Here is a 26,289-nt window from a genome sequence, read left to right as displayed (position 1 = left end):
GTTTTTTGCTTTCTACCCTTTTCTAGCGTTAGTGTTTATGTTTATAGGGTTTCTGAGGGTTTATAGCTTGGATATTTGTTTCTCCTTTATTTTCCCCCATCTTTTTTAATGGTGTTTGTGATGGTGTTTGTAATGGTGTTTTCGGTCCTCTCTTCTCTTGAGTTTTTTGTCCCCTTGATTTTCTACGGTTTGATTTTCAACTGTAATGCACCATACAAACATGTGTATCAGTTTTTCCAATTAGTAGTAATATATTACACTGTACAATTTACTAGCATTGTCAAAATACTATTGGCAACTAAGTTTGGCATGCCATAGTAATACTAATGTGAGCTAAACTGAACGCCTTGACTGAAAGATCATAGACATATAATACATCTAATCATCAACAAATTGCAATTATTTCCCAGTGGTAACAAATGCAAGCAGTACTGTGAGATAACACTGTTGCAGATTAAATTGTTCTCTGTGGTTCATTTTTTTTTTTTTGGAAATGGTAAATGATTAGATTAAAAAGGGGAACCGAGAAGGCCCACTATCTGTACAATAGAAAGAGAAAAACAAAAATACAAGGGAATTCTCATGGCGGCAAAAAATTCAAACCACTCTAACCCTACTCTAGAAACACCAGATCTAGCTAAAGAATCCTCCTCCCCATTAGCCGATCTTTTTACATGCTTGAATACTATTGAAGAACCTGAGCAAGAATCCTCAATTTCCTCAAAAAGACTAAGGAACCTCCATGGAGGGGCCGCCAAACCTGACAACCAACTAATTACATTGGCTGAGTCTCCTTCCACAATCACCAAATTCAGCTGATCTAATTCTATTCGCATAATGCCACTGAACGCCGCTTTAACTTCAGCTTCAGATGAGTCAATAATACCGATTGGGCCTGAAAAAGCCCACACCACCTCGCCAAGACTATCTCTACATAAACCACCAATTCTGACCGGGCCTGGGTTTCCAAGACAAGATCCAATAAAAATTTACTTTTAGAAAACCAGGAGGCGGGGGAACCCATATCTGAATAATTGGATCGCTTCTTTCCGCTTCTGAGCAGATTATTTGCCAACCATCCCAGAGCTCAAAGGCTGATACAAATCTAAATAATGGAATACTTCTCGCCCACAGGATAGTTAAACCAATAATTTTAATATAAAGCCAATAAGGTGTTTTGGCATCTCCCACAAATACCCTGTTATTCCTTTCTTTCCATATAACCCACCACAATGCCACAAGGCATAACCTCCATAATACCTTTCCTATCTTTTTCCACGGAACGAATTCCCAGCTATTAACAACCTCAGAAATATATTTTGGAAATACCCAACATGTACCAAACCTCGATAATATATGCCCCCAAATCACTTTCACTACCCTGCAATGAATAAACAAATGTTCTATAGATTCTCCATCCTCTATACAAAGGGGACAATGGTCCATTAAGATCATGCCTCTTCTTCTTAAGAAATCGATAGTTTGAATTCGGCCACAGCAAACCGCCCATCCAAAGAAACATACCCTAGGGGGACACTGCAATTTCCAAATCTTAGCTGCCAGAGAGTCTTCAGAGATAGGAGAAAAATGAGAATAGAAAGATTTAACAGAAAAGAGCCCGGAGGAATTCCAAGTCCAAATTCTTCTATCCGAACCGCTCCTCTTAATATAACATTTTTCAATTAAATCAAGAAGCTGAGATATAGAGTCTAATTCACGATCAAAGAAGTTCCTCCTGAACTTCGGGCTCCATATCACTTTAAAATCTATACGATCAAAACATTCACAAACTAGCGCATTCTTATTAGCTGCCACCAAGAACAGATTTGGAAACATAATCCCTAGAGGCTCAATCGAACACCACACATCTAACCAAAATCTAATTCGATCCCCAGAATAAACCTTAAAGCGAATTCCCTTCTGGAAGTCATGAGAGATACGTAAGATATCCCGCCACACCGTTACCCCCTTCTTTACCCATACATCATCAGATTCCCATCTGCCTTCCCTATACCCATACTTACTTCCAACTCATGTTATTTGTGGTGCATTAATCTGGATAAAAGGAATAGGAAACATCCCTCACATTTCCTGGATCGGCTTTTATGTTTAACATGAGTTGTTTCACCATTTTATCTACAAAAACAAACCATGAAGAAAACTTCGTGCTTACCTCTATTCGACTCATAGGTCTTATGGGACGTTGTGGATTAGCATCATCTTTTGTAGTGCCTGTAGTGAGTTCTGTAACCCATAACGAACCAATACATATACACATGAGAGTCCAAATAAATTGTGAGCCAAAAGCTTCAGAAATTGAAATAGAGTGAATGCATTCCAATAGAGATACAAGGTTCTTGAGAGATGCCTTTCAATGAATCTACAGGAGTGAGATTCATATATCCTTCCTCATGCTTGATATCCCATTTATCCTGTATGGTATCAACACATAACAATTAGAATCGAAGTTCCAAATAATGGGGTCCAAGCTTACATTTGTGTGCTCTAGGATATCGCTTACCTTGTCAAGATAATTGTGTATGGTCGGAAAAAGATTTTCCGCAAACACATCCTTTGGAGGATTTAAAACATTATGAAAGAAAATGGTTATAGAATCAAAGTAGAATTGTGAACGTGGAGAGTTGTGATCTCCCTCAAATTTGATGATATTTTTCTCTCCCTGCAAGTCCATAAATTTAGTCAGAATAAAAGGAAAGAAAATGGGAGTGGATCATTTTCCTACCGATTACTGATCCTAAAAATTTTGAGGACAAAGTTCAGATGAATAATACTGGTGCTCACTAAATCAAAAAGTTGCATGCATTCAACAACAATTTCTAAGTTCTCTCATGTGGTTATATCTCCCCATAAAGACTTCCAGAATTCATTTAGCTCCTTATCAGTGCTAGTCAAATGGCTTTGAAAAGTCAAGATGAATTCTTGGTTGGCTACATGCAACATCAACAAATTACATGAGTTATTTCCTTTTAACAGAATTGCATCCATTCAATATTAATAAGAATATCAATGATATGAAGCTATTATGGTTACAAGTACACTGTGATGCCCACTTTAGCCGCAGAACTTTAGCTTAGAACATCATAACCAAGTTCAAAACTGTCGTGGAAAGATATTCCGTTTATAAATTTTTACACTTGTGCTGTACGTTGAAATGATCTGTGGTAACAGATTAGAATCACTGTTTAAAAGCTTCCAAAATCAAGCATTGGCTCACATGAGTTGACTTTGTGTTGGCCATAATGAGTCAATTCAAAACTCCTTTGACTTGCTCAAGTCGATACAAAATTCATGGCATCAATGATCGACTAACTCATGTGATGGGGGGACCATCCAAGGGTCCATATTTTAAGGGGGTCATTAAAGTACCGTTGGGATGTCCTTATCAAATGTAGTAAATATAGTAGTACTAGTTTGCACTTACTCAATGTAGTAAATTCATATTTATTAAAATAGTAAGTTTGGGTTTACTAAAAACAGTAAGTTTGCACTTACTAAATATAGTAAATCCTTATCAAAATCAGCTCGTGTGTGTTTATGGACCACCTATCTATTTGGATTTAATAAAGAGTTTTAGTTCGTAGAGATGTTCAAGTTTGTAGAGATGTTCCCATTTATCTAGGAATTTTAATTTATTTTGAGTTAGTATTTGGGTTCTAGTTCTATGGATTAAGTCTGGGAGTCCAAGTTTTATTTATCTATAAATGTAAGGCCTTTGAACAATTTTGAGAACACATTACACAATAGAAGATTGCAATTTGCTCCCAAGCTTGGATGAACCCTTGCTGGAGAAGACCCTATGGGTAATCTCTTTCGCCCTCTTTCTTTATTTTGTTTCTCTGAGCTTTCTCTTTAATTTCTTCCTTTAATCCTCCTTACTTTTAGTTCTTGATCCCTACATATTATTCTTTAATCTCTGTACCCCTTAGTCTCACCAAAACCCTTACATGAACCTTCCCGGCATACGTCTACACATTCTCAGCATGGCATACGTCTGCGCACCCTTTTAAACCTACTCTAAACCTAGTAAAAATATTTTTCCAATCTAATCACATTCTAATATCCAAAAGGACCAAAACCCTAATTTTCAGCCATCCTTTTCAACCCTAATGTCCATTCCATAGATAGTCCTACATCAACTTGGTATCAGAGCTGCATGTATAATGATCTTTCTGTACCCATCATGTGTCAGTTTGATATCGTAGCTTAGAATGGCTATTCATCATAGTGGGATTTTGATGGGAACATCCAAGCCTATGGATCATAATCGATACACCGCGAGGATTATAGACATACCAGATTTTGGAGACATTGAAAGAGAATGTGTTCAACTGGTAGAAGCATTGGAGACATATTTGTTGCAACATAATGCGGACAACAACCAGAAGATCTCAATTGCAAAGGTAACTTTGACTGGCTAGGCATGCCAACAAATGGTGGATGATGAGTATAATAGAAGGCTAATAAGAAACCCACCCACTATTCAGTGAAGCAACATGAGGGAGGAGTTTCAAGAAAGGCCTGTGTCGAAGGCTTTTAAGGAATGCAAAATGCTACAAGCTCGAAGGATTTGAGAAACGAAATCCAAGAAGGCCAAGATACATACAGTGAACTTGGAGAACGAATCAGGACAAGCATACATACAAGAGACAACTGACTTCACCAATCCAAGTTTAGGCTTGTGTGTGAGGATTGATAGCTCGGGGAGGGCTTGACATCAAACGACAAACAATAGCTTCACTCTTCATCCAACGATAATTCCAATGGTACGTGGTTGCTCACGTTACTTTAAGGATTCAGAAAGTGGTCATCACCCTTCATAATTGGTTTCGCTAGAAGATGGTCCTGAAAATAATATGGGGGTCAAGAGAGCAACAACTGTCATCCAGTACGCACACTTGGAAGAGGCGAATGATTCGACATAGTCAGCTGGGGCCTCATATCACGGTTAAAAGTCGTTGATCGTGGTATTTAGACCCTTGCCAAATTTTTACAACTTATTCAAGGACAAAGACTTAGTTGAGTTGAGTTGAGAAGAGTATTCAAGGACACAAAAGTCTATAGACATAAGGAAGTGGAGAACCGAAGTTTCTTTTTGCCTGAGCCGGCATGTTAAAAGCAATAAGTCAAAGGCGGACCTTGTGATCACATTTCTTTAAACCGACAGTATAATTGGCCAAAGTTTCTTGTGCAATGTAAATACTTAGACCACTAGAAAGTACAACCATATGCAAGGGGGCAAATATCTAGGCTGACAAACTCCCACCAATGAAGCCGACGATTATACTCGATGGGGTCGAGTCTTTTCAAGCAAAGGAGAATGATGGAGATCATCCTAGGGCCCATATTTTAATTTTAAGTATCTCTTTTAGAAGGGGTGCCAATATCAAATAAGGGAGATCATTAAAGTACTTTCAGGAGAGCTGTTGTGCCACTTCCTGTCAAATGTGAAGCAGATAGCATTTGTCTCTGGAATGTATTGCATCTACAAAGCACAAACTAGTACAAACTAACTCAACGGTTCAATGGACAACCATATCCTGGACTTTTAGCTACATACTCCGGTAGGAAAGTTATTCCACTTCTATCGAATGCAAAGCATCTAGACAGACCCACTTCCCTTCCTAGACAGGCATAAATATCAAATTCTATCAAAATGGAGATCAACCAGGACATTAACCTACCCAAGACTGATTGAAGAGCAGTCAAGAATTTTTGAGCCATTGGAATTCAATTTTTAAGGAAAAGAAACATTTAGGCCACCTTTATCCAGTGTATGATCTCATTTTCCTTCTTCTTCTTTTTTTGAATGGAAAAAGGTGTTTTTTTGCTAGGTAAGTTGGGAGACCTCAAGGTTGAGAAACAAAGCCTCACCCATTGAATGATCTCATTTTTCTTGTCCGGTGAAGGTCACATTTCTATTCAGTTATACTAGGATATGGTTTGAATTCGGAGATAGATGGAATTTATCCGCTCTGAATTCTAACTTAATAAAAGTAATACAAATTAATAGAGTGGATATGACAAAAATTAGGTGTTCAATCAGCCATCAAAGCAGGAAGAAAAATGGAGCAAATGAAGTAAAACAAAAAGGCAGCATATAGAATATTAACAGACTTGTGACCTACAAAATAAAGACATACATAAATTATAGTGAAAGATAATAAGCTAAATTAAGAAACTTACTGCATAAGAGTCGTATATCCGATCAGAATGGTGGGGACGAATAAAATCGTCATTAATGGCATGTCCTAACAAAACCGGGACAAAACAACACTTCGCTACCTATAAGAAATAGATGAAATGAGAATTATTTCCCATTGAAGCTTCAAGTAGATGCTGACCAAATTTAATGAAACAATCAATCCTAAATTTTCATAAAAGAAATTGTATAATTATTAAGCAACAATAAATAAGTCAAGAATAAACATCATCATAAACTAAACACAAAATAATATGCACACACCATTTACTGTATTTCTAACTTTACTATTACTATCCATATCAAAGGTATGCCAAAAGAGTTACACGACAGAGACTGTCCCACAGTCAATACATCTCTCTTTATAGACCCTCTCTAGCTAAAGAATCTTTCACCTCATTAGCCTATCTAGATATATGCAAGAAAGAAAAATAGGCATCTCTATATGGGATTTCGATGAAAGGCCAGAGTGAATGAAGTAAAGGAGTATATCGCTACCCATATTTCTCCCAAAACTTTCTGAGAAATACAAGATGACCACAAGGAAGTTCATTCACCTTGGATCCTCGATACCAAATGGGCTAAAATATGACTCCATTATAAGAAACAACATTTTATGTTTCTAGACATGTACCATGCCCTGATAAGACTTTTGCATGGTTTTAAATTTCGACCAAAATCCGAAATTTCAGTCACATACCTGAAACGGTCGTTTATTTTGACCGAAATTTCAAAATTTCGGTCAAAATTTCACTTATCGGACGAAATTTAAGGAATTTCACCCAAAAATCTCGATTTTTATTTATTATTTAATATCTTACCGAAATTTTGGCTGAAATTTCCAAATTTCAGCCAAAATTCTGTACGAGATAAAATATTCTTTTATTCGATTTCGTCAATACGAAATTTCGGTTTCGGTGCGGACCGAAACTGAAATTTGAAACCATGGACTTTGTAGGAAAAGAAAACAAGTTGCTAGCTCCAGAAAATAATTTCCCAACCCAGAGACAACTGCAAGAGGTTTCCCCACTAAACAAGTGAGGTAGACACACTAGTCACCATATGATCCAAGTCCTTCTAAATTAGTTCTCAGTGAACAAACAAATGTGCATCCATCAGGAACTCCATGAAACACCGCCAAATAGATGCATGGGTACTTGATGTATGTTACATATAGGATACGACTTGATTTGTGTCAGACATCTGCATTGCTAGCAGATACAGAGAAGAGAAAAAAGACCACTGAGAAACACTTATTAGAATCACAAAGCCAGAACCGTCTGTCTGAAAATGAGATATAAAAATATTGTACTGTCATTTTGTCCTATTACTTTCTGTTTTTTTTTTTTTCGTTCTCTCCTGGCTGAGAGATCAGCTTGTTTTTTTTTTTTTAAGATGTGAGAAAAACGCACATTGTTCTTTTGTTTTTTTTTTCAAAGATAATGGAAAACTTTATTGCAAGCAAGAAAAATGTGCTGCGACGAGATCAGGGATCGGCTAGGAGCAACACTTTTTTCTTGCTTTCAATAAAGTTTTCCACTATCATTGAAAAGAACACCTTAGCAAATACAAAGTAATGCTGGGACAGCTCAATAAGTGATGCAACCCATAATTCACATATATCAGTCCACAAATCAAAGGAAGTTCCAGCAGTCAAACTATGCAAAACCAAGAGAAGAAAATTGGGAAAACCCTAATCAACAATTTGAGGAAGCGGATGCGTCGGAAGCTGAAGTGAGAGCAGTTCACCAAGGGATAAAACTAATGGAGCAATCCTAATTGGCGTCCTTGGTGGTGGAAGGAGACTCCCTAAATGTGATTCATTGGTTAAAAAGATCACATAATCACCCTTAGAGATTCTATTCGCTCTTTGATGAAGTGTTTGATCGGATTGGGTCATCGCCCATAGTTTTCCAACATGTTAGAAGAACCGCTAATTCGGAGGCGGATAGATTGGCGAGGGACGGAGTCTCCAAAGAAGCTTTAGCTTTATTTGATTCTCTCCCACCTTGATTTTGTTTTAGATTTTCCCCTGTTGTTTATCTCTCTTTTCCTCTTTGTATTTTGACCATCTCGGTCTTTTTTGTTTTTTTGCTTAATATATTCTTGGCTATCATTCAAAAAGAAAAAACAATTTGAGGAATGAAGAGTTCAAGCCAGCCTGGCAGCCTCACAAATTGTCTCCTCTTTTATACAAACAATTAGAAAGACCAAATTACAAGAAAGCCCTTATGTAATGTACATAAGATGAAGGACATAATCGACTTAAATATAAGTATAACAATATAAATATGTATATACAACAAGTAACTGCAAAGAAGTCATGCCCGAATTATATGTGACAACTTCAGCAACTATGCATGAATGATCAGCCCACCTCAACTATTCAAAAAAAGGATCAGTCAACCACACAAAAATGGAGAAATGAGATAGATCAAGTCCATGACTTGCCTCTTGATGTGATATATATATATATATATATATATATATATATAAAGAGCGTAAATCTTCTATGCACAGATGTACCCATGGTGCAGTATAAGAGATGAGGGGTATAACTGAGGGCATGAATGGAAACTTTTATTCATAAAAATATATTAACATAAGTAATGTACAAGTCTAATGCACAATAAGTACACAATATTCCGCACTCCCTCTAGAATTGATGCCTTGGGTCATAAAGCATTGATTTGCGAACCAAAAAACATTGTTTTAAATTTCCACTGGAACCAACATGGAACTACCGAAATGTTTCTGTTTCCAACCCACTGAAACCAAAACATCCAAAATGCATATAAGCCAAAATAGTAAGTGTAACAGAGTTATAATAAATCAGAATATATTACATAATTTTATATATATATATATATATATATATATATATATATATGAATTGCACGTGAAATGTGATACATGTATTAGGTATAAATATTTATATGAATTACATATGAAATTTGGTATGTACTAAATTATCAAACATGTTCGACAGTGCATGTCACTAGATGTCCAATGTTTTTAAACCACTATGGATGGTTGTCTTGCTTATGTGATGGTTTCCAGTGGTGTTTTTGTGCTTATTCTAGTATTTCCTGAAGTTTCATTTTCCGTGATTTTACGGGATTTCCACTGAAATGTCCAACTGAAACTGAAACATTTAAGTTTCCGTGGCAACCAAAACCAAAACCGAAACAAAAATTTAAAACCTTGCCAAAAAGTCAAATGTCTGGCTTGAGTCACTGCTTTTGTGAAGATATCAGCAAGCTGGTTTTACGAAGATATATATGGCAATGTAATCACCATCTATCATAACACAAATGGGAGGGCGGCCCAGTGCACGAGGCTCCCGCCATTGCGGGGTCTGGAGAGGGCTAGATGTACGCAGCCTTACCCCTGCTTTGCAGCGAGGCTGTTTCCGTGATCATATCACTAATGTATATAATGAAAATTTACCTCAACATGCTTCATACATTCATGAAAAATAGTGTGGTAGGGATCTGAATTGCATTATTATTATCTACATGAAGAGGTACGGATGGGAGCAAAAAGGTATCAAAGCCTGAGATAAAGAGCTCAAAGTCATACAATCTCACTCAACATTTCTGACATGTATATTCAACTCTGGATGATGATTTGAAAATAAAATCTTGTTTCTTGCATTTCCAGGAGATGAGAGAATCTTGCAAGAACATACACCCACCTGTGATCAAGCAACGTGAGCTAGGGCATCCTGCCTAGCCCACAATTATTTGATATGAAGTAGATCATCAAGAGGCACGCCATCTGATGCAAGATATTTTACATTAAGCTTGAGTTGTATAAACTACCATTTCATCTGTCGGATGGGTAACAATGATTAAGTCCTAGGTATACTTGTCTGACTAACAAGTGTGCCTCTTTCCAAGCAAGAGACTTCCAATCTAAGAAAATAGGTAAGAAGACCCTAAGTAATTCATTCAAAATGAGATCTATAGAAAGAATTTTAGTTGCCCAATGCCATCAATATCATTGCTGAAAATAATAATATCACGAGTATAGATAAATAGGATAGTGATTCTCGAAGGACGACAAATGCACTCACTCTATTGGAACCTATGAGAAACCACAGTTTTGTGAAAATTTTCAAGCCAAGATCATGGAGCTTTCTTAAGACCTAAGGGGTGTAGGAATGCACAATCTAGCGGGTGGAGGCACATATATGGTTTTATTGATATCACTATGTATAAAAAGGCATTTTTAACATCCATTTGGTACAAAGGCCATTGTCTTGTAGATGCAATGACAATAGGAGTTTGCATAGTGGTCATTTTGGTAACTAGAGTAAATGTTTCCTTGTAATCAATGGCATACAATGCCATACTCTTGTTTAGCAGCCAGACGAACATTATTTTTAAGATTTCATCAAACGAAAGTTTGAGTGGATAGACCCACTTGCTTCCAATGAGAGGCATTAAGTGGACTTGGAACCAAGTCCCAGGTGTTACTTTCACGGAGTGCATGTAGTTTTTCATCCATAATTTTTTTCCAGCAGTCTAAGCTTGGCGAGGAAAGCCAAGGCAACTAGGGAGATGAGAACGACACTTAGAACAGCGTAAAGAACAATTAATCAAAGTAACAGATTCTAACAGAGAAGTACCTAAGCTTGATGAGGGTTATGGATCTAGAGCTGGCTGTTACACATCTACTTTTATTTTCTACTTATAGATTATAATTTGGAAGAGAAACAAAGAGAAATGTAAGCCATTGATTGACAGTAACCAAGAAATATTGGAAGGTGATGGATCCTGGAGAAGACAATAAAAGTAACATTTTCATGAAAAGCCTATGACAACATACACATATATGATGTTTTCCAAGGAGACAGGTACAGAGCAAGGTTTCAGGTTTCGATTTCGGTTACGCATTTCAGTAGTTATGGAAATGGAAACATGTCGGTCTTGAATCAAAACTCTGGTGGAAGTCCTGAAAAATTATAGAAACATGTGGAAACATATACAAATGATGGACCTCTAAGATGAAACTTCAAGAAGTGCTAGAATAAACACAAAAAATCATCATGGAAAAAAACAAAACCCGCCCATAATATTCTAACAACATCGAACGCCTAGTTACATGCGTTGTCACACATGTTTAATAATTCAGTACAAACCACATTTCACATATAATTCATATAAATATTTATAAATAACACGTACACCACATTTTACATGCAATTTTTATAAATATAATTATGTAACACATATTGGTATAATATACCACTAACACACAACTTTGGTTCCACTGTGCGTTTTGGTTTCGGTGCGGATGGAAACATAAACATTTTGGTAATTTCATGTCACTTCAGTGGAAATTGAAAACTATGGTAGAGAGAGAGAGAGAGCAGAGAGTTTTTTTTTTTATTGCTAATCAAGCTAGATTTTTATTAGGCTAGATTTTTATTAGGAAGAGATCAATAACACAAATATACCGATAACAAATATGCCAAAAGAGAGAGAGAGAGAGACAGAGACAGAGACAGAGAGAGAGACAGAGAAGTAGCACTTAAGTTATAATTTGTTTGCTAATGAATCTAGTTTGTTATAAATATGAATTTGAGATTATTGACATAAATATGATGATAATCAGGCATTGTTCAATATGTTGCTAAGAATTTGGTTTAAGGAGCTATATGACTTTCTAAAAATCCAGCACTAGAACAGCATGTATTTATATGATGGAGCTCTTATACGACATTAATCCATTTGATCAGCAATAAAATCAGGATTCTCCATGAACAAAAAGTTTCAAATAAATCATCAACACTTCTTAAATAGCTTTTTGGAAGAATAAAACCTTAATGGCATCTAGATCCATTATGTCGAACTTCGCTTTTCTCGAGATAACCTTCCTCATGTATTGAATAGCAAACTTCACCTAGAATAAGACAGTGAATTATCTTTTATTCATGTAAATGAATATCTTGGATAATATATGGTCAAATATGGCATAAAAACATTGGGGGATAATGAACAACAACATTTCATGTTAAATAAACACAAAAGTTAGCCTACATTCATGAGATATTTGGCATTCACAACATTCAGCATCATAAACAATGGGAGCTGCTTATGAAGCTTATCTCCTACTCTCCACGCATTTAAATTAAAATTTGTTGCAGCATACTAAAAAAAATCTAATCATACATTGACACAGAGTAACAAAAGGATAAGAGTGTTTTTATAAGACTAGAAGGCCAACTACTTGCCTGAAGTGGGTTTTGCAAAAACAAGGAAGTTCATATGAAAAGAGATTGCAATATTAATGCCAAAACTTGAAATCTCGATTCTCAACAATCATGCATCGTTCACACCTATGTTGTGGAGATGAAGAAAGGAGTCAATTTGGGCCTCACAGGAGACAGCATTGATGTCATCATGACATAGCAAGGGGTCCCACCCCTTCGAGAAGCTTTGAAATTTTGCAACCAGGACAAAATTTGTCATCATCATGAGCTTTATTATCTGGATCATGGACTTGATCGTGACGCTCTATAGTCGACTTGGTACTGTCTGCTCGGTCACCCGTCTCTGACTAGTTTGAAATCTTTAGTTCTTTCTATACATTCAGTGTATAGTTTAGAGGCTTGTGAGTTAAGCAAGCATCACAGTCCTATTTTATTTTATAACCGATAGAAGAGAGCTTGTTCCCTTTTTCTACAGTTCATTCTGATATTTGGGATCTGGTTTAGGATGTGAGGCTTGTAAGGAAAGCATAATTTTTTTTGAATGGTAAGAATAAATTTCATTAAAAGAAAAGGACACAGGGGGTCTCAAAAATGAAACAAGAAACATAAGAAAAAAGAGAGAACAACCCCAGTAGGGGCAAGATACATATGAACCCAAAGGAGACAAGACTCAAGGGGGTAGAAAATCAAACAACTCCACCTCCGCCCTCAACACCCCATCTCTAGCTAGGGAGACAGCTACCGAATTAGCCGACCTCCAGACATGGCAAAAAGATACATAAGTTCCGGCCACTCTGTCCTGGATCTCGTCAAAAAAAGGAGCAAAACGCCAAGGAAACGAATGAGACTCCTTCAGCCATCATCACATTGAGCGAGTCTCCTTCTATCACCACTTTCTGAAGGTAAATATTTTCAAGCAATTTAATACCATGATGGACCGCTCGCACTTCAACCTCACTTGCATCTGCAAAACCTATAGGGCCTTAGAAAGCCCACACAACCGATCCCTGATCATCTCTAAGCACGCCTCCAATACCAGCAGGACCCGATTTCCCAAAAGGAAAGCATAATTTTTATTCTAGAAATGATAAAAGAGAGTCTGTTGCTTTTTTCTGTAGTTTATTCAGATATTTTTTAATAAAGTTCTTGTTTGGACATGAATACTTTTTACTCTTAGTTGAAAATTTTTCAAGAATGACAAGGATATTGATGAACTGAACTCTTTTTTATTTTAAAATTGTTCCACAAAAAAGTTCAGAACCAATTTGGTAGAAATATTCATGTACTTCGTTCTAATAATGCTAAGGAGAATTTATCACAAGACTTCCAATATTATCTTGGTAATTATGGAAATCTCCACCAAACCTCATGAATAGATAATCCTCAACAAAATGGAGTCTCAGAACGCATGTGTCTTCATCTAAAGGATATGCTCAAAACTTTAACATTCACTACTCCAAGACTTTTGCTCCTGTTGGTAAAAAATAAGTCAGTGTGTGCAGTTATATATGGATTGGCTGTTGTGGCAACTTGATGTTACAACTACTTTCCTAAACGATGACATATAGAAGGAAGAGTATATCCAGCACCCACATGGGTTTGTTGCTCGTCGAGAGTCAGATAAGGTGTGTAAGTTGAGGAAAGGTATTTATGGCTTGAAGAAGTCTACTATGTGATGTTTGAAAATTTTAGCATCATTATATCTATATATGGCTTTCGTACGAGCCATGATTATCACTCGGTGTTTATTTTGAGATCTAATATTATCGTCTTGGTAGTGTATGTTAATGCCATTATTATCAGAGGCAATGATCAAAGAGGAACAGACAAAGTGGAGAAATATCTTCTGCAACACTTCCAAACAACCGATTTGGGTCAACTAAGGTATTTTATTGGTATTGAGGTAGCTACATCTCTTATGTAACAGATCTATTGGAAACAAGGTTGTTGGGCACTGACGGTACTCCTATGGATCCAAACATAAAATGTTCAAGGATCAAGAAGAGTTATGCAACGATCCATCCAGATGCAGGTAACTTGCTGGGAACCTTATTTATCTAATTATAACTCGTCCTGACATTAATTTTGCAGTTAGCCTGTAATTCAGTTCACGCATTCACCCAGTTATTTTGTAACCACCAAATTGTTGTGCATATAGCCTCCAATCCAGTATTTCACGAACATCTTAAGCATATTGAAGTTGAGTGTCATGTCGTGCAAGAGAAAGCTATGAGTGGAGACCTATCTACTCCATTTGCGAAGTCAAAGGATCAGTTAGCTGACTTGTTCACCAAGTCATTGAGTCAAATACTTGCAGATACTATTTGCACCAAGCTGGGATTATATAATATACGTTCCCCAACATGAATGGGGTATTGGAATATGTTTATAGTCCATCACATTTTAGCATATAACTAACATAATATGAGGGTTTAGTACTTTCTTCTCCCGAATCTCTCCTCACTTCTTTTCTCCCTATTCCTCTATCTTCTTCCTTTGTTTGTTGCCTAATGCACAACCACTAACAGCATCCAATCTATTGCAATCTGGATGCCTTCATTGACTTCCATGTCCAATCCACTTAGGCCACGTTTGGATACCAGCAAGATTTAGATTTAGTTGATATTTTTAACTGGATCAGATCCTTAGATTTCCAAATCAGCTATAACAGTGCAAAAAATTCTGATTTTCAAATCTTTTCTGCGAGACATTATTTGGAAATCAATATTTGTGGCAACTTCCGTCACCATCGCTGCTCCTCGACGTTGCTCCGCAGCAGCGAGACATCCCTCCCTCCCTCCCTCCCTCTCTTTCTCTCTCTCTCTTAAAACATGATCATGAAGATGATTGATGTGTTTTGTATCCAAAACTCAAATCCAAATCAAAATACAAATGCATGAGGTATCCAAACGGGCCCTTATTCAATTTTCCATTCTGTGAGATTAGACTCCGAACATTGCTGTAAAAATCCTCTATGACAGGAAGGGTTGAGCCTCTAGCTCAACGGTCAAGGCCTTGTTCTTCAACCTTAAGGTAGGAGCTTCAATCCCAGCTTACCTACCAAAAAGAAAGAAAGAAAAACATGATAGGGAAAAACATGGAGATAATTTCTGCAGTCCCATTGCTATGGCATGGGCATCCCGCTCTGTATTTTACACTTTTCTCATTCACTTTTACCCGGCAAGATCTCAACAGGCAATCAGAGAAAGGGACAAAGGTCAGTATCCAAACGAAGTGTGCGGAAATCATCTCCCAAAGGAACAGCCAATGTGAGACCCATAATAAATATACAAATAGACATGTGATCACTAAGGGTGTCAATTTTGGCTCGAGCTCGGCTCGAGCTCGGCTCGAATCCTTAACGAGCCGAGCCCGAGTTAGGCCAGGCTCGGCTCGGCTCGGCTCGTTAAGGCTCGTTAAGAATTTAATATATTTAAATATATATATATTATATATTAATATATACATTAAAAGGGTTGTCCATGGAGTGAAAAGGGGGGGCAAAATATGTCACTTCATTTTTGGAACCCCATTTGTTACTAGGACCACCCCCCATAGTGTAAAAAGAGTAGTCAAATTACACTAGTAGGGCTGTCCAGGGAAGATGAGGGGTGTGAACATAATATAACCCGAGCTCGGTAAGGCTCGCGAGCCACTCGCGAGCCTGACCGAGCCGAGCCTGGCCAAGCTCGGCTCGGCTCGGCTCGTTTACACCCCTAGTGATCACACACTCCAATCAACAAATGAAAGTAAATACGGGTACATACATGAAGCACCAAAGCCAAAGTCTAGCAGAGTGGCCACATAAACTTTTTTAAAGTGAAATGATTTGGCGACTGGAAGGATCCGTGTTAATGAGGACCAAAATGGCCCATTGTTCACTTGGAACCCGTTTGGTGATGGGCTCATCTGGTGGGTCAATCAGTCCATTCTATCACTGACAGACCCACCATAAACAGATGATTGTTAACCATGGTCAGACGATTATCAAAAAGAAAAGGTTTTTAGATAAAACTTTCGGCCACTTATTGCTTGCAGACATTGACAAAAATGATTGAATCTCCAGCCAGAATGGGAGCATGGCCAACTGTAGCCTGTGGTACCCCACGAGATTAACAGTCCCAATCACAAAATTACCACAAGTGTGTGCTAAATATATGGTGGGCCATCTGAGTCCTCCCAACTCAGGAACCGGAAAGTCTGTAGTAGATCCTTTCATAAATATATGATAATAAGATTTTTATATTTACATCAAACCAAGAATATTCATGGCAGGGAATAAAAGAAAATTTTCACGACATAAAACAGAGGGCACAACTAAAATAGTTCCTTAAAATTAGTACACAAGACATTTGGTTTTATGTAACAAAGACCTACAGTGAATTTCGGTAAGCGAATACCATATGTATCCACCAGTTCCATCATCAAGTCAACCAAATTAGAGAACGGGCTGTCAAGAACCATTCCTGCAATTGAGGGATCCTCAGCTCCATACATCAAACTGTGAGCAAGAAGTATGGTGTTCTTAGTAGATAAAACAGCAGAAAGACCATAAAAATGTCGTGGGACCCAAACCAACAAAATGCATGCTAACAAGGGATGATTTCAAGAACTAGCGCAATTTATTCATATATTACAGAAAATTTAAGGCAGTATCTCCTCCAATAAGTCTATCATACAGAGCATATGGATGGAGAAGTAGGAATTGTGAAAGAACCTTCAAGCACACAGAGAAAATTATGGTGATTCATTCTCTGAGATTTTAAAAGGAAAAGTCTGTAAGAATATGAGAAACAATCCAATTTGACCAGTTATAACTGGTATATGTGGTCAAAATACTGAGGTGATCCACACAGTATCACTTGTCAATGGACATATGTCGGTTTCAGTCACTAGCGAAACAACATTCCAAAGTGATTTCGTCGGAAATTTTAGCCATGTCGATCATATGTCGGTGTCGTTTTGGCCATGTCGACCAAAGCGCTACGCTGAGAGTATTAAGATTCTACGACTTCAGTTGAAATGTTGACATTTTGACAAAAGTGCCTAAGAAATGCGGGATTTGACTCCAAACCTCAGGTATGCATTTATTAATATATTTGTATTCTTTCTAAAAAAACAGTCTTGAGTGAAATCTATATCATCTCCACGTATAAAGTAATACTTGTGTAGGCCGAACATGTAATGTCCAAGATGATCTCATATCAATGTTAATACTAGATATGGATACTTTTGTTGGTCAAAATAACTATAGTATTTCAAATATGTCTCTGTCAATTAATTATAATGCTTTTTGAATTAGTTATAATGCCTTTTCTTGTAAGAGCCGCATATGTCCTTTCACAAAATAAGTCGACAGATGCCTTCTGTCAATGTATAGATAGTTGGGAATAGTAATCAAGCAGTCACAACAGAGTTATAAGGTGGCGTCACAAAGACCATGTTGTATTCCCTATGGGTCTCCTTTTCTGATCACCTTCCCACCTCATTTATGATATTGACCAAGCACACCAAAGAAACCAAGACTGTTGGAGATAGAAATCTGTGGTTCAAAGTTATACAAAGATTTTTTCTGACAGAAATTATTTAATAGAAAATAACAGAATTATGATGTTTGATTTTCGAATAAGACGTTTAATATTCCATTTCAATCATTTAGTCAAAGACCTGTACACAAAAAAATTTCACTAAATAGGTATTTGGCAATTCACACATCTTAACGGCAGGACCTGTTATAGCAGATTTTGAAATGTTGATGACAACTTCACATCAACGTGAGAAAAAGAAGCACCACGAATTCTTAATGATGCCTAACTGAGGTTTACATAGTGTCAATTGATTCCAACTTCCACCAAACAAGCGTAAATGAGCATAGTTACCAACCATTAAGGTACAACAAGAGGGGGGGGGGGGGGGGGCGGGCGGTGTTCTTCCCTCTTCCAATCTCTAAAAGTCTCTCCTTCCACCTCTCTCAAACCTAACCCCCAACAGTACTCTCTCGCGCATGTGTCCATCGTGGCGTGCCAAGTTACTACGCCTCTCTCAAACCTAACCCTCAACAGTACTCTCTCGCGCCACGATTGGAAGAGGGCCGGTGTTTTTTTTTTTGAGACGGTAGAAAAGGAATATATTAAGAACCGAGATAGTTCACAGCAAAGTACATAAAAGAAGAAAGAGAAAATACAAAATCAAGGAGGGAGATAGTCAAATCGCTCCAAACTAGACCTAAATACGCCACTCCGCGCTAGGGAATCAGCCTCTGAATTAGCTGATCTCCTTACATGCCTAACGGATATAGACGAGAGAGAAACTAAATCATCTAATTCCTCAAAGAGAGATAGAAAGCGCCACGGAGGAGAGGCTGCACCCTGAAGCCATAGAATAACATTAGAAGAGTCCCCTTCCACTATCACCTTATCTATCACAGCCATATCCAAAGATTTAATCCCGCAATGAACAGCTCTCACTTCCGCTTCATTTGAATCCGCCACTCCAATGGGGCCCGAGAAAGCCCAGAGAAGATCCCCCTTTGAATTTCTACATAGACCCCCAATCCCTGCGTCACCAGGATTACCAAGAGAGGAGCCATCGAAGTTTAACTTTATCATTCCCTCAGGAGGAGGGATCCAGGGTTGTAATATTTTAACTTTACTAATCCCCTCCTTGCAAATAGTCTCCCAACCTTCCCAAAGATCATACGCAGATACGAAATGAAACATGCCGGTGTTCTTCCCTCTTCCAATCTCTAAAAGTCTCTCCTTCCACCTCTCTCAAACCTAACCCCCAACAGTACTCTCTCGCGCATGTGTCCATCGTGGCGTGCCAAGTTACTACGCCTCTCTCAAACCTAACCCCCAACAGTACTCTCTCGCGCCACGATTGGAAGAGGACCGGTGTTCTTCCCTCTTCCAATCTCTAAAAGTCTCTCCTTCCACCTCTCTCAAACCTAACCCCCAACAGTACTCTCTCGCGCATGTGTCCATCGTGGCGTGCCAAGTTACTACGCCTCAACTTAAACGCTCCATGAAGGAAACTGGTTTCTTACGTACCTTCTACTGACTCAAGAATTATTGAACAAAGATGTTCCATAATCGCCAATCTCAGATCAAGAAAGAGAGAGGCTAGGCAGAAAGTCACCATCGGATCAACACTAATGATCACTTGTTGGATCCACTCGGGGGCATGTCTGTGCAATCAACACCGTCGATTTTTTAGAACACCGTGAGATGACCCACAGGGTTTAGGTCCCAATGCTGAATGGATATCCCATGTGAAAATTAAAGGACTACAAAATCAACATTTTATAGATCAAAGGCGTAGGCTCATCCAATCAAGGTGTTCCAAACAGAATTTGGCTAAACTTGTGATCTTCGATTGGATGAACCGAACTGATCGCATACACGTGGCACAATCGAACCCCTTAATGTGCCTGTTAGGAAGGAGTCTAACAGACACCATCTTTTTAGCATTTTTCATAATGAAATAATCGAAGACCAATAAGTTTCTTGCTAGATATGATCACTCTCAAAATGAACAGCCAAATAGACAAGTGAACCATGGTGGGACCAGGAATTCAAGATCCTAGGTGCAGCATAAGCATAACAAAAAATCAGATAGTGTATGAAGAAAACCTTGTTACAGCGCCCATCGAGCGCCCCCACAAGCCAATGCAAGATACATTCCCTTCTGACCGCAAATGATTGACCACAGCCTTGAGGTCATCTTTCTGGAAATAGTCAATCATATCAGACAGCAGTAAGAAAACAAAAGCCAGATTCTACACGGAATAGTGGAAAGCATGAATATTGCAAAAGTACCTATGATTTAGAATCTGAACTATTTGATAAATCATCCTGTAAATGCAGTCACAGAAATTTTCATATGGAAGTTCCACAATCAGCTAGAACAGACAAAATCCTGTCTCAAACTTCTCCTTTCCCTTTTATTCAATACTTGAAAAAAATCCCTCTAAAGCAAAAGAATACAAGTATCTATAACTCCCTTTTTCTACCTTAATAGAGTTCTAAAAGAATTAGAACTTGCAACAACAACAACAAAAAACTAAACCCACGAATTTTAGAACTGATAGACCCTACAAAAATAAGACAAACACTTAGCAGCAGAAAGTAAAAGACAACTAAAATAAAACATTTCCTATACAAAAAAATAAACTAAATAAAACATAAACCTGCAGCACCTGGGGGGGGGGGGGGGGGGGGGGGGGGGGGGGCAATGGAGTCAAACATACACTATAATGGAGTGGGCTCCATCTACAATGGGACTAAATTTTAATTCTGACCCATGTGCAGGGATTTTTCTACCTTTCTTTGCGTCATGTTGTGCCTCCAATCGTTGGACACAAACAGCCCCAATTTTCCCCCTTCTTGCATTGCTTTTTACAGCTTTTGGAGATTCAAACTATTGAACATGCTGCTCCACTCCCACCTCAACCTCAATGTGAGGTTGTATTTTATCAGATGGGGACTCAAAACACAATAAATAGGAATAATATGCGTCTTATTCTTGACTGAACTGTTCAATGTCAGGAGACTGGTAATATAAACTTTTAATCACAAGAACCAGAAGCATCAATAGAACAGAATTACAAAAAATCTAGCAATCACCTATGATACATGCAAATTTCCTGTTTATTTGTCAGGTTTCATGGAATAGGGACAATAACACTAGAGCACTGATAAGCATAATACAAAAATAAGGAAGCCTGGAGTTTCTAAATACTCGTATATTCTAGTTTCTAAATACTCGTATATTCTTTCAATTTTACAAAAATGGATTCTCTAATCATTTAAAGGTGTAATTTTAGACAGTTACTAACCATGAGACTAAATATTTTAAGCATAATACAAAAATAAAGATGCCAGGAGGTTCTAAGTACTTGTATATTCTTTCAATTTTACAAAAATGGAATTCTCATATCATTTTAAGGCGTACTTCATTCCATCCTAGAGTAACATGTTCTCCTTCTGAGAGTCCGGATCCTGAAAAGTCAAGGGCGAACACTGTAATGCATGCTGGAAGCAACATAATAGCAGCTTCACTAGCATCTGCTCTGCACCCACTGTAAAGCAAGATTTATTGAGTATCAATAAAATTCAACGATATGGTATCTTAGAGATTACTAAGAAGCTGCAAATATAAGGACTAGTAGCAAAAGCTTAGTTGAGCAAAATGTTAAAACAAATCTCAATAAAAGATGAACAAAGAAAACACATTTCTATCACAGTATAAATGTCCACTCTGCCTGACATGTATACACCATGTGGACATCAATAGCTGTATTGAAGCCCTTAGAACATATCAGACCTTTTTAATCTAGTATAACATGACTCACCTGTTTCCATGGCAGTAAATTACACATGGAAGTGCCTTTTCTCCTGGAATAATAAGAGGCATGTAATGACTACACTGAAGCACATCTCCTCGACTATTAATAATCTGCAACATGTTTAAAGACTGTTTATTGCAAGGTCGGTCCCTATCTAACAGAATCAAAGTCATAAAATTAAATCATATTATTCACAAATTATATCTGAAAATTATTTGTTTCTTTACATTCAAACAAGCTGCAAGACCATCAAAAGACCTACAATTTTTATTGGAGTGAACAAAGACACCATAGAAGTGAGATATGGGCTCAAGCCGCCAATAACAATTACTTAAAAAATAATGTTACATCAAATTTCATGACTAAGCATTAATTGCAGTCACAAATTCTCAAAATCATACAACAGAACCAACTGGACATATTGAGTAAAGTTCAGTAACAGCTCACAGTGTATCAAAAGAAAAACAAGAACAGTAAATTTGGGACTATATCCTTCTCTCTTTTTATTTCAGAAGTACAAAAGGTTCAGGAAAGTCAATTTGCGGTGTCTTTGAGAGTTAGTAGTAGACCAGACTAGGAAGTTTAGGCGGCTTGAAAAACAATTCAGGGATGTGAAGCTAATATGAAGCTGTAAGACATTTTTCTTAGAGAAGGGTATGTTAATGATTTTTTGCTTTAAGGTAAAAGCTTGGCTTTGCTGTTATGTCAATGAGTTTTTGTTTTAATCATAAAGTTATACATAACAGATGGCAGTTGATTATACATCACAAAAGAACACACACTAGACTTCTTGATTGTACGAATAAAATTCATATTTTAAGAAGATAAATCTACCAAAAAAAACACGCATTGAGAACACAAACTCAGAGATAAATAGATAAATCAGTGTTCACCTTCAGATCCTTTCTCTGGAACCATTGTCCCTTTAGCAAAAACTCCTTATCCAACAAGTCATTTTTAGGGCTATAATCAGCTCTGCAATCCAAAATATATAAGATTTATACCCTCTGAAAATTACTGAGCGTGCAGGCAAGTGCGCGCGTGCACACGCACACACATATCTATGTACGTGTATATATACAATCAACTACTAGATGGCAACGAAAAATAAAGGAGGATTTTAACCAATATAAAGAAGCCACATCAGAATTCTTGTATAATCAACGTAAGGGTCATCCTTAAGTGTGCTTCATAAACTTGATGATTGGTTGTCTGCATGTCCATAGTATTGATTCAATAGAACAAGCGTAACAAAACTTCTTCCAAGCAATCTTAACAAACCGTAATTGACACCCAAACAGAATAAGAAAAGTTCAATCAAGATGATCAGTAAGAAAAATGTTCTAACGGACCCAAAAGAAACAAAGACGAACAGATAGAATAATCCTGCAAGCATAAAGATGTAAAATGACAAAATTAAAAAATAATAAAAGATCAGAATATCTTCGGCTTTAGAAATAATAAATAAGAGATTTACAATTAAACTACGCCATATGGACGCCATGTTTTTCTATGTGAGGTGTGGCCCTCAGAGTGCCACAGAAATCTCAGAAAAAAAATGTCAGGTGTCTTTCTCGCTGGGGGTTATAGCACCCCTTGTCATTTCTTCCTGCTCCAATGCATATCTGCTTTTCAAAAATAGTGCAACCCAGAATCATATTAACAATCCAGAGGCATCCAACATGGACTAACAAGGGCCTCCTACTAAAAACATTTCTCTGAGATTTGTATTATAGCAGTCAGGTGATATGGATGGTCACTGAAATTTGAATAAAGTTGAGCAAGGGTGGGAGCAAAAGAGTACATCGGGGGCATGGCCTTGGTGAGGGTTTGTGTCATCAATATTGCACCAGACAGCAACTCCAAAAAAACTTCTGTTGCGTGTAAGGTGATCACCAACAGCTTAATTGAGAGCAACAGAGATAAGATCCATTCGCAGAGGATGGGGGCAAAATTTTGATTATCCCAAAGGAATGCAATGCCTGAGATCCTATGCAATGCCTGAGATCCTAAGGGGCCGTTTGGATACGCGGATTTTAGAATCCGGGATTTCTTCAAATTTGTAGCTAAGAGACAAGAGAAGAAGCGGACCAGCCATTGTTTTTTACTCTTTTTTGACTTCTCGCCCTTCTTTCCTTCAGCAAGAGAGTAGCAGATCCTCCCATATTTCCAGGTTGTAGAAATCTTAGGATGCAGGAGAGATTTTTAAAACCTGAATTTCTCACTTAAAATCCAAGAAACGCTGTCAGGACAGCATACAGCATATAGCAGCTTGATCATGAACCCTCTTTTACACTATTTTCAAACTAAAAACCTGGATTCTAAAATCCGCATATCCAAACAGTCCCTAAGTGTCTTGTTCTGATTTCAAGATTTTCTTCTTGCAAACCCTAGACGGAACCATATTTCTCCTCTATGGCCTTGAAGTTGCTTCGCATTGGCTTTTCTTGAGTCTTTCACAGGACAATTAGGTAAACAATGTTATATTAGAGTAGCAGTCCCTTTGGAAATGCGAGGCGGATTTTAGGGAGCTTAGTTCCCTATGCAGTAACTTGGCATATTTGGAAAGAAATAAGTGCTCATATGAAGACAACAAAAGGATTTGCCGTAGAGTAGTAATGTGAATCAAAACAAGATATTATTGCATGGGACGGGAGACAATATTATCATCATACAACATGGAGGACATTATTAGAAATGGGTAGACATTTATATTTGAAAGAGGTAACAAGAAATGTATTACCCCAAGATGCCTCCCCTCCCCTTCCCCCCTTCTCTCTCTCCTCCACCCGTTTGGGTGGTTAAACCTTAATTTTGACTGAGCAGGAGGGATAAGAGGAGTAATTCGGGACCCTAGCAGGCATATCTTACTCTCTTTTTCAGGACCAGACGGGGCATGTGATTCATATGAGGTAGGGGCAAGAGCATTGGTATGGGGTTTAAGGTGATACTCAATTCATCTCTCGGCCCCATTGACTGTGGAAGGGGATTCCTCTAACATGTTAGCATGGACTAGAAATGTTATGCCAGGTCCATGGAGGTTGTCAAACATCGTATCGAAAATTCGAAACTTGTGCAGGCTACTGCTCCCTCAGTTTTCCCATGTGAATCGGTCAGCAAATGACCACGCGGACAAGCTTGCAAAAAAAGGTGGAATGAGAGAAGGTAATTAATCGAAGTATTACTCATCAGACCTTCGAAGGTTTGGGATTTCCCATCTAAGGGTTGGATTAGGCTTAAATTCGATGATAATAGTAGAATCATTTGGGGAAATAATTCTACCGTACAAAAGGCAAGCATTGAGGGGAGTGTACTATGGCCCAAATTGCAAGTTCCTTTCATCTTGCAAAGGCCCTTGAAATGATAGTGATGTAACAGAGGTAGAGGTTGGCATTGTGTGGAGTGGTGTCAAGTTATTTTCGTAACTTGTGGCCCCGGAGTTGTAAGTTGAAGGTGATTTTCCCTTGACATGATTTGGTGGCTCAACGAGAAATATATCCCTCCATGAAGATTAACGCATCTCTTTAGGGAGATTAAGGATATTTTACACGGCACAGACTGTATTTTTCCCGGTATTCACAGATAAGGAAATACCCCATCCAATTGTTCGGCCAATTTTGGAATTTCGTGTTTGAGTTTAAGGTGTGTAATGAGATGCCAAGATTGTAATTTTGTTTTTCTCTTCTTTTCTTCTTGTATTTTCTTTTTGCTAGCCTTGGTTAGCCTTTCCATTTATTAATAAATTTTACTAGTTTGGAAAAAAAAAGGAAAAAAAATATGGTACAAATTAAGGAAATAATAACTCCACTAAACCAATCAATGGATCTAATGCTCTAAACCCCCCCCCCCCCCCATGCCAATGCTATATTAACATACAATTAAAATTCAAATACCGAATAAAATAAATCATGTACCCAAAAAAAATCAAATTCAAAATCCCTCTTCCCCCCTCTTCTATCTCACATGACACCACATCAAAAACCTGAACAAAAGATACACTAAAAAAATAGTAAAATAAAATACAGATATTAAAACTACAAATCCTACTAATGAAATAACAACCAATTAAAAAAGAGTCAAATTCAACATCCATATAAAAAAACCCACCTAATTAAATGCACAGCAGCAAGTAAGAAATTAAACAAAATCTCAATCTAATCAATCCAAAAAAGGGAATTTAAAGCTAATAAGAAAAGCTCAAATAACTTAAACAATACCCAATGAAAAGGAAGAAAACCGAATTGGGTCCGTACCTTGGAGGCCGAATAATGAAATTCACGAGCTGCTCCATTAACTCAGAGAAGGAAGAAACTGAAATTTCAGGAAGATTTTCTTTGTGGGTATTTAAGGTTGTGTATCTTCAATAACAAAAAGCGGAAAATGAGAACAAAAACCCCTTCACACGGATTCTCTCTCAGAAAAGAAAAAAAAAAAAAAACTACCTTCTTTTTCGAACAAGTAATCACGAACGAAATAGGGCTGGCTCGCACGTGTAAGCTAATG

The 26,289-nt window shown here is 37.6% G+C and overlaps 1 protein-coding gene across 4 annotated transcripts in view; it reads right to left on the bottom strand.

Moving 5' to 3' along the window:
- The window catches only part of LOC143853545 (alpha/beta-Hydrolases superfamily protein), a 28,707-nt gene extending 2,477 nt beyond the window's left edge, over positions 1 to 26,230 (bottom strand). Inside the window, exons 1-11 of one of the 4 annotated variants that reach the window (XM_077363356.1) lie at positions 26,040 to 26,230; positions 22,680 to 22,761; positions 21,793 to 21,896; positions 21,393 to 21,519; positions 20,072 to 20,166; positions 16,818 to 16,941; positions 12,050 to 12,130; positions 6,205 to 6,303; positions 2,522 to 2,680; positions 2,369 to 2,432; positions 2,174 to 2,244 (exon numbers count right to left, since the gene is read on the bottom strand). In XM_077363356.1, coding sequence (XP_077219471.1) covers positions 2,174 to 2,244; positions 2,369 to 2,432; positions 2,522 to 2,680; positions 6,205 to 6,303; positions 12,050 to 12,130; positions 16,818 to 16,941; positions 20,072 to 20,166; positions 21,393 to 21,519; positions 21,793 to 21,896; positions 22,680 to 22,761; positions 26,040 to 26,077 — 1,044 coding nt within the window. In that variant the 5' untranslated portion in view covers positions 26,078 to 26,230. Of the gene's footprint in view, positions 1 to 2,173; positions 2,245 to 2,364; positions 2,433 to 2,521; positions 2,681 to 6,204; positions 6,304 to 12,049; positions 12,131 to 16,817; positions 16,942 to 20,071; positions 20,167 to 21,392; positions 21,520 to 21,792; positions 21,897 to 22,679; positions 22,762 to 26,039 lie in introns of all 4 variants that reach the window. The other 3 variants (XM_077363354.1, XM_077363353.1, XM_077363355.1) reach the window with 3 other exon arrangements.
- Between the last annotated feature and the right edge of the window lie 59 nt (positions 26,231 to 26,289).

Source organism: Tasmannia lanceolata, unplaced genomic scaffold (genome assembly GCF_043159265.1).
Source record: "Tasmannia lanceolata isolate RefF3 unplaced genomic scaffold, GAP_Taslan_0.1 ptg000019l, whole genome shotgun sequence".
NCBI lineage: Eukaryota > Viridiplantae > Streptophyta > Magnoliopsida > Canellales > Winteraceae > Tasmannia > Tasmannia lanceolata.
The sequence above is the reverse complement of the archived record's forward strand: the minus strand, read 5'-3'. Positions and strand labels throughout refer to the sequence as shown.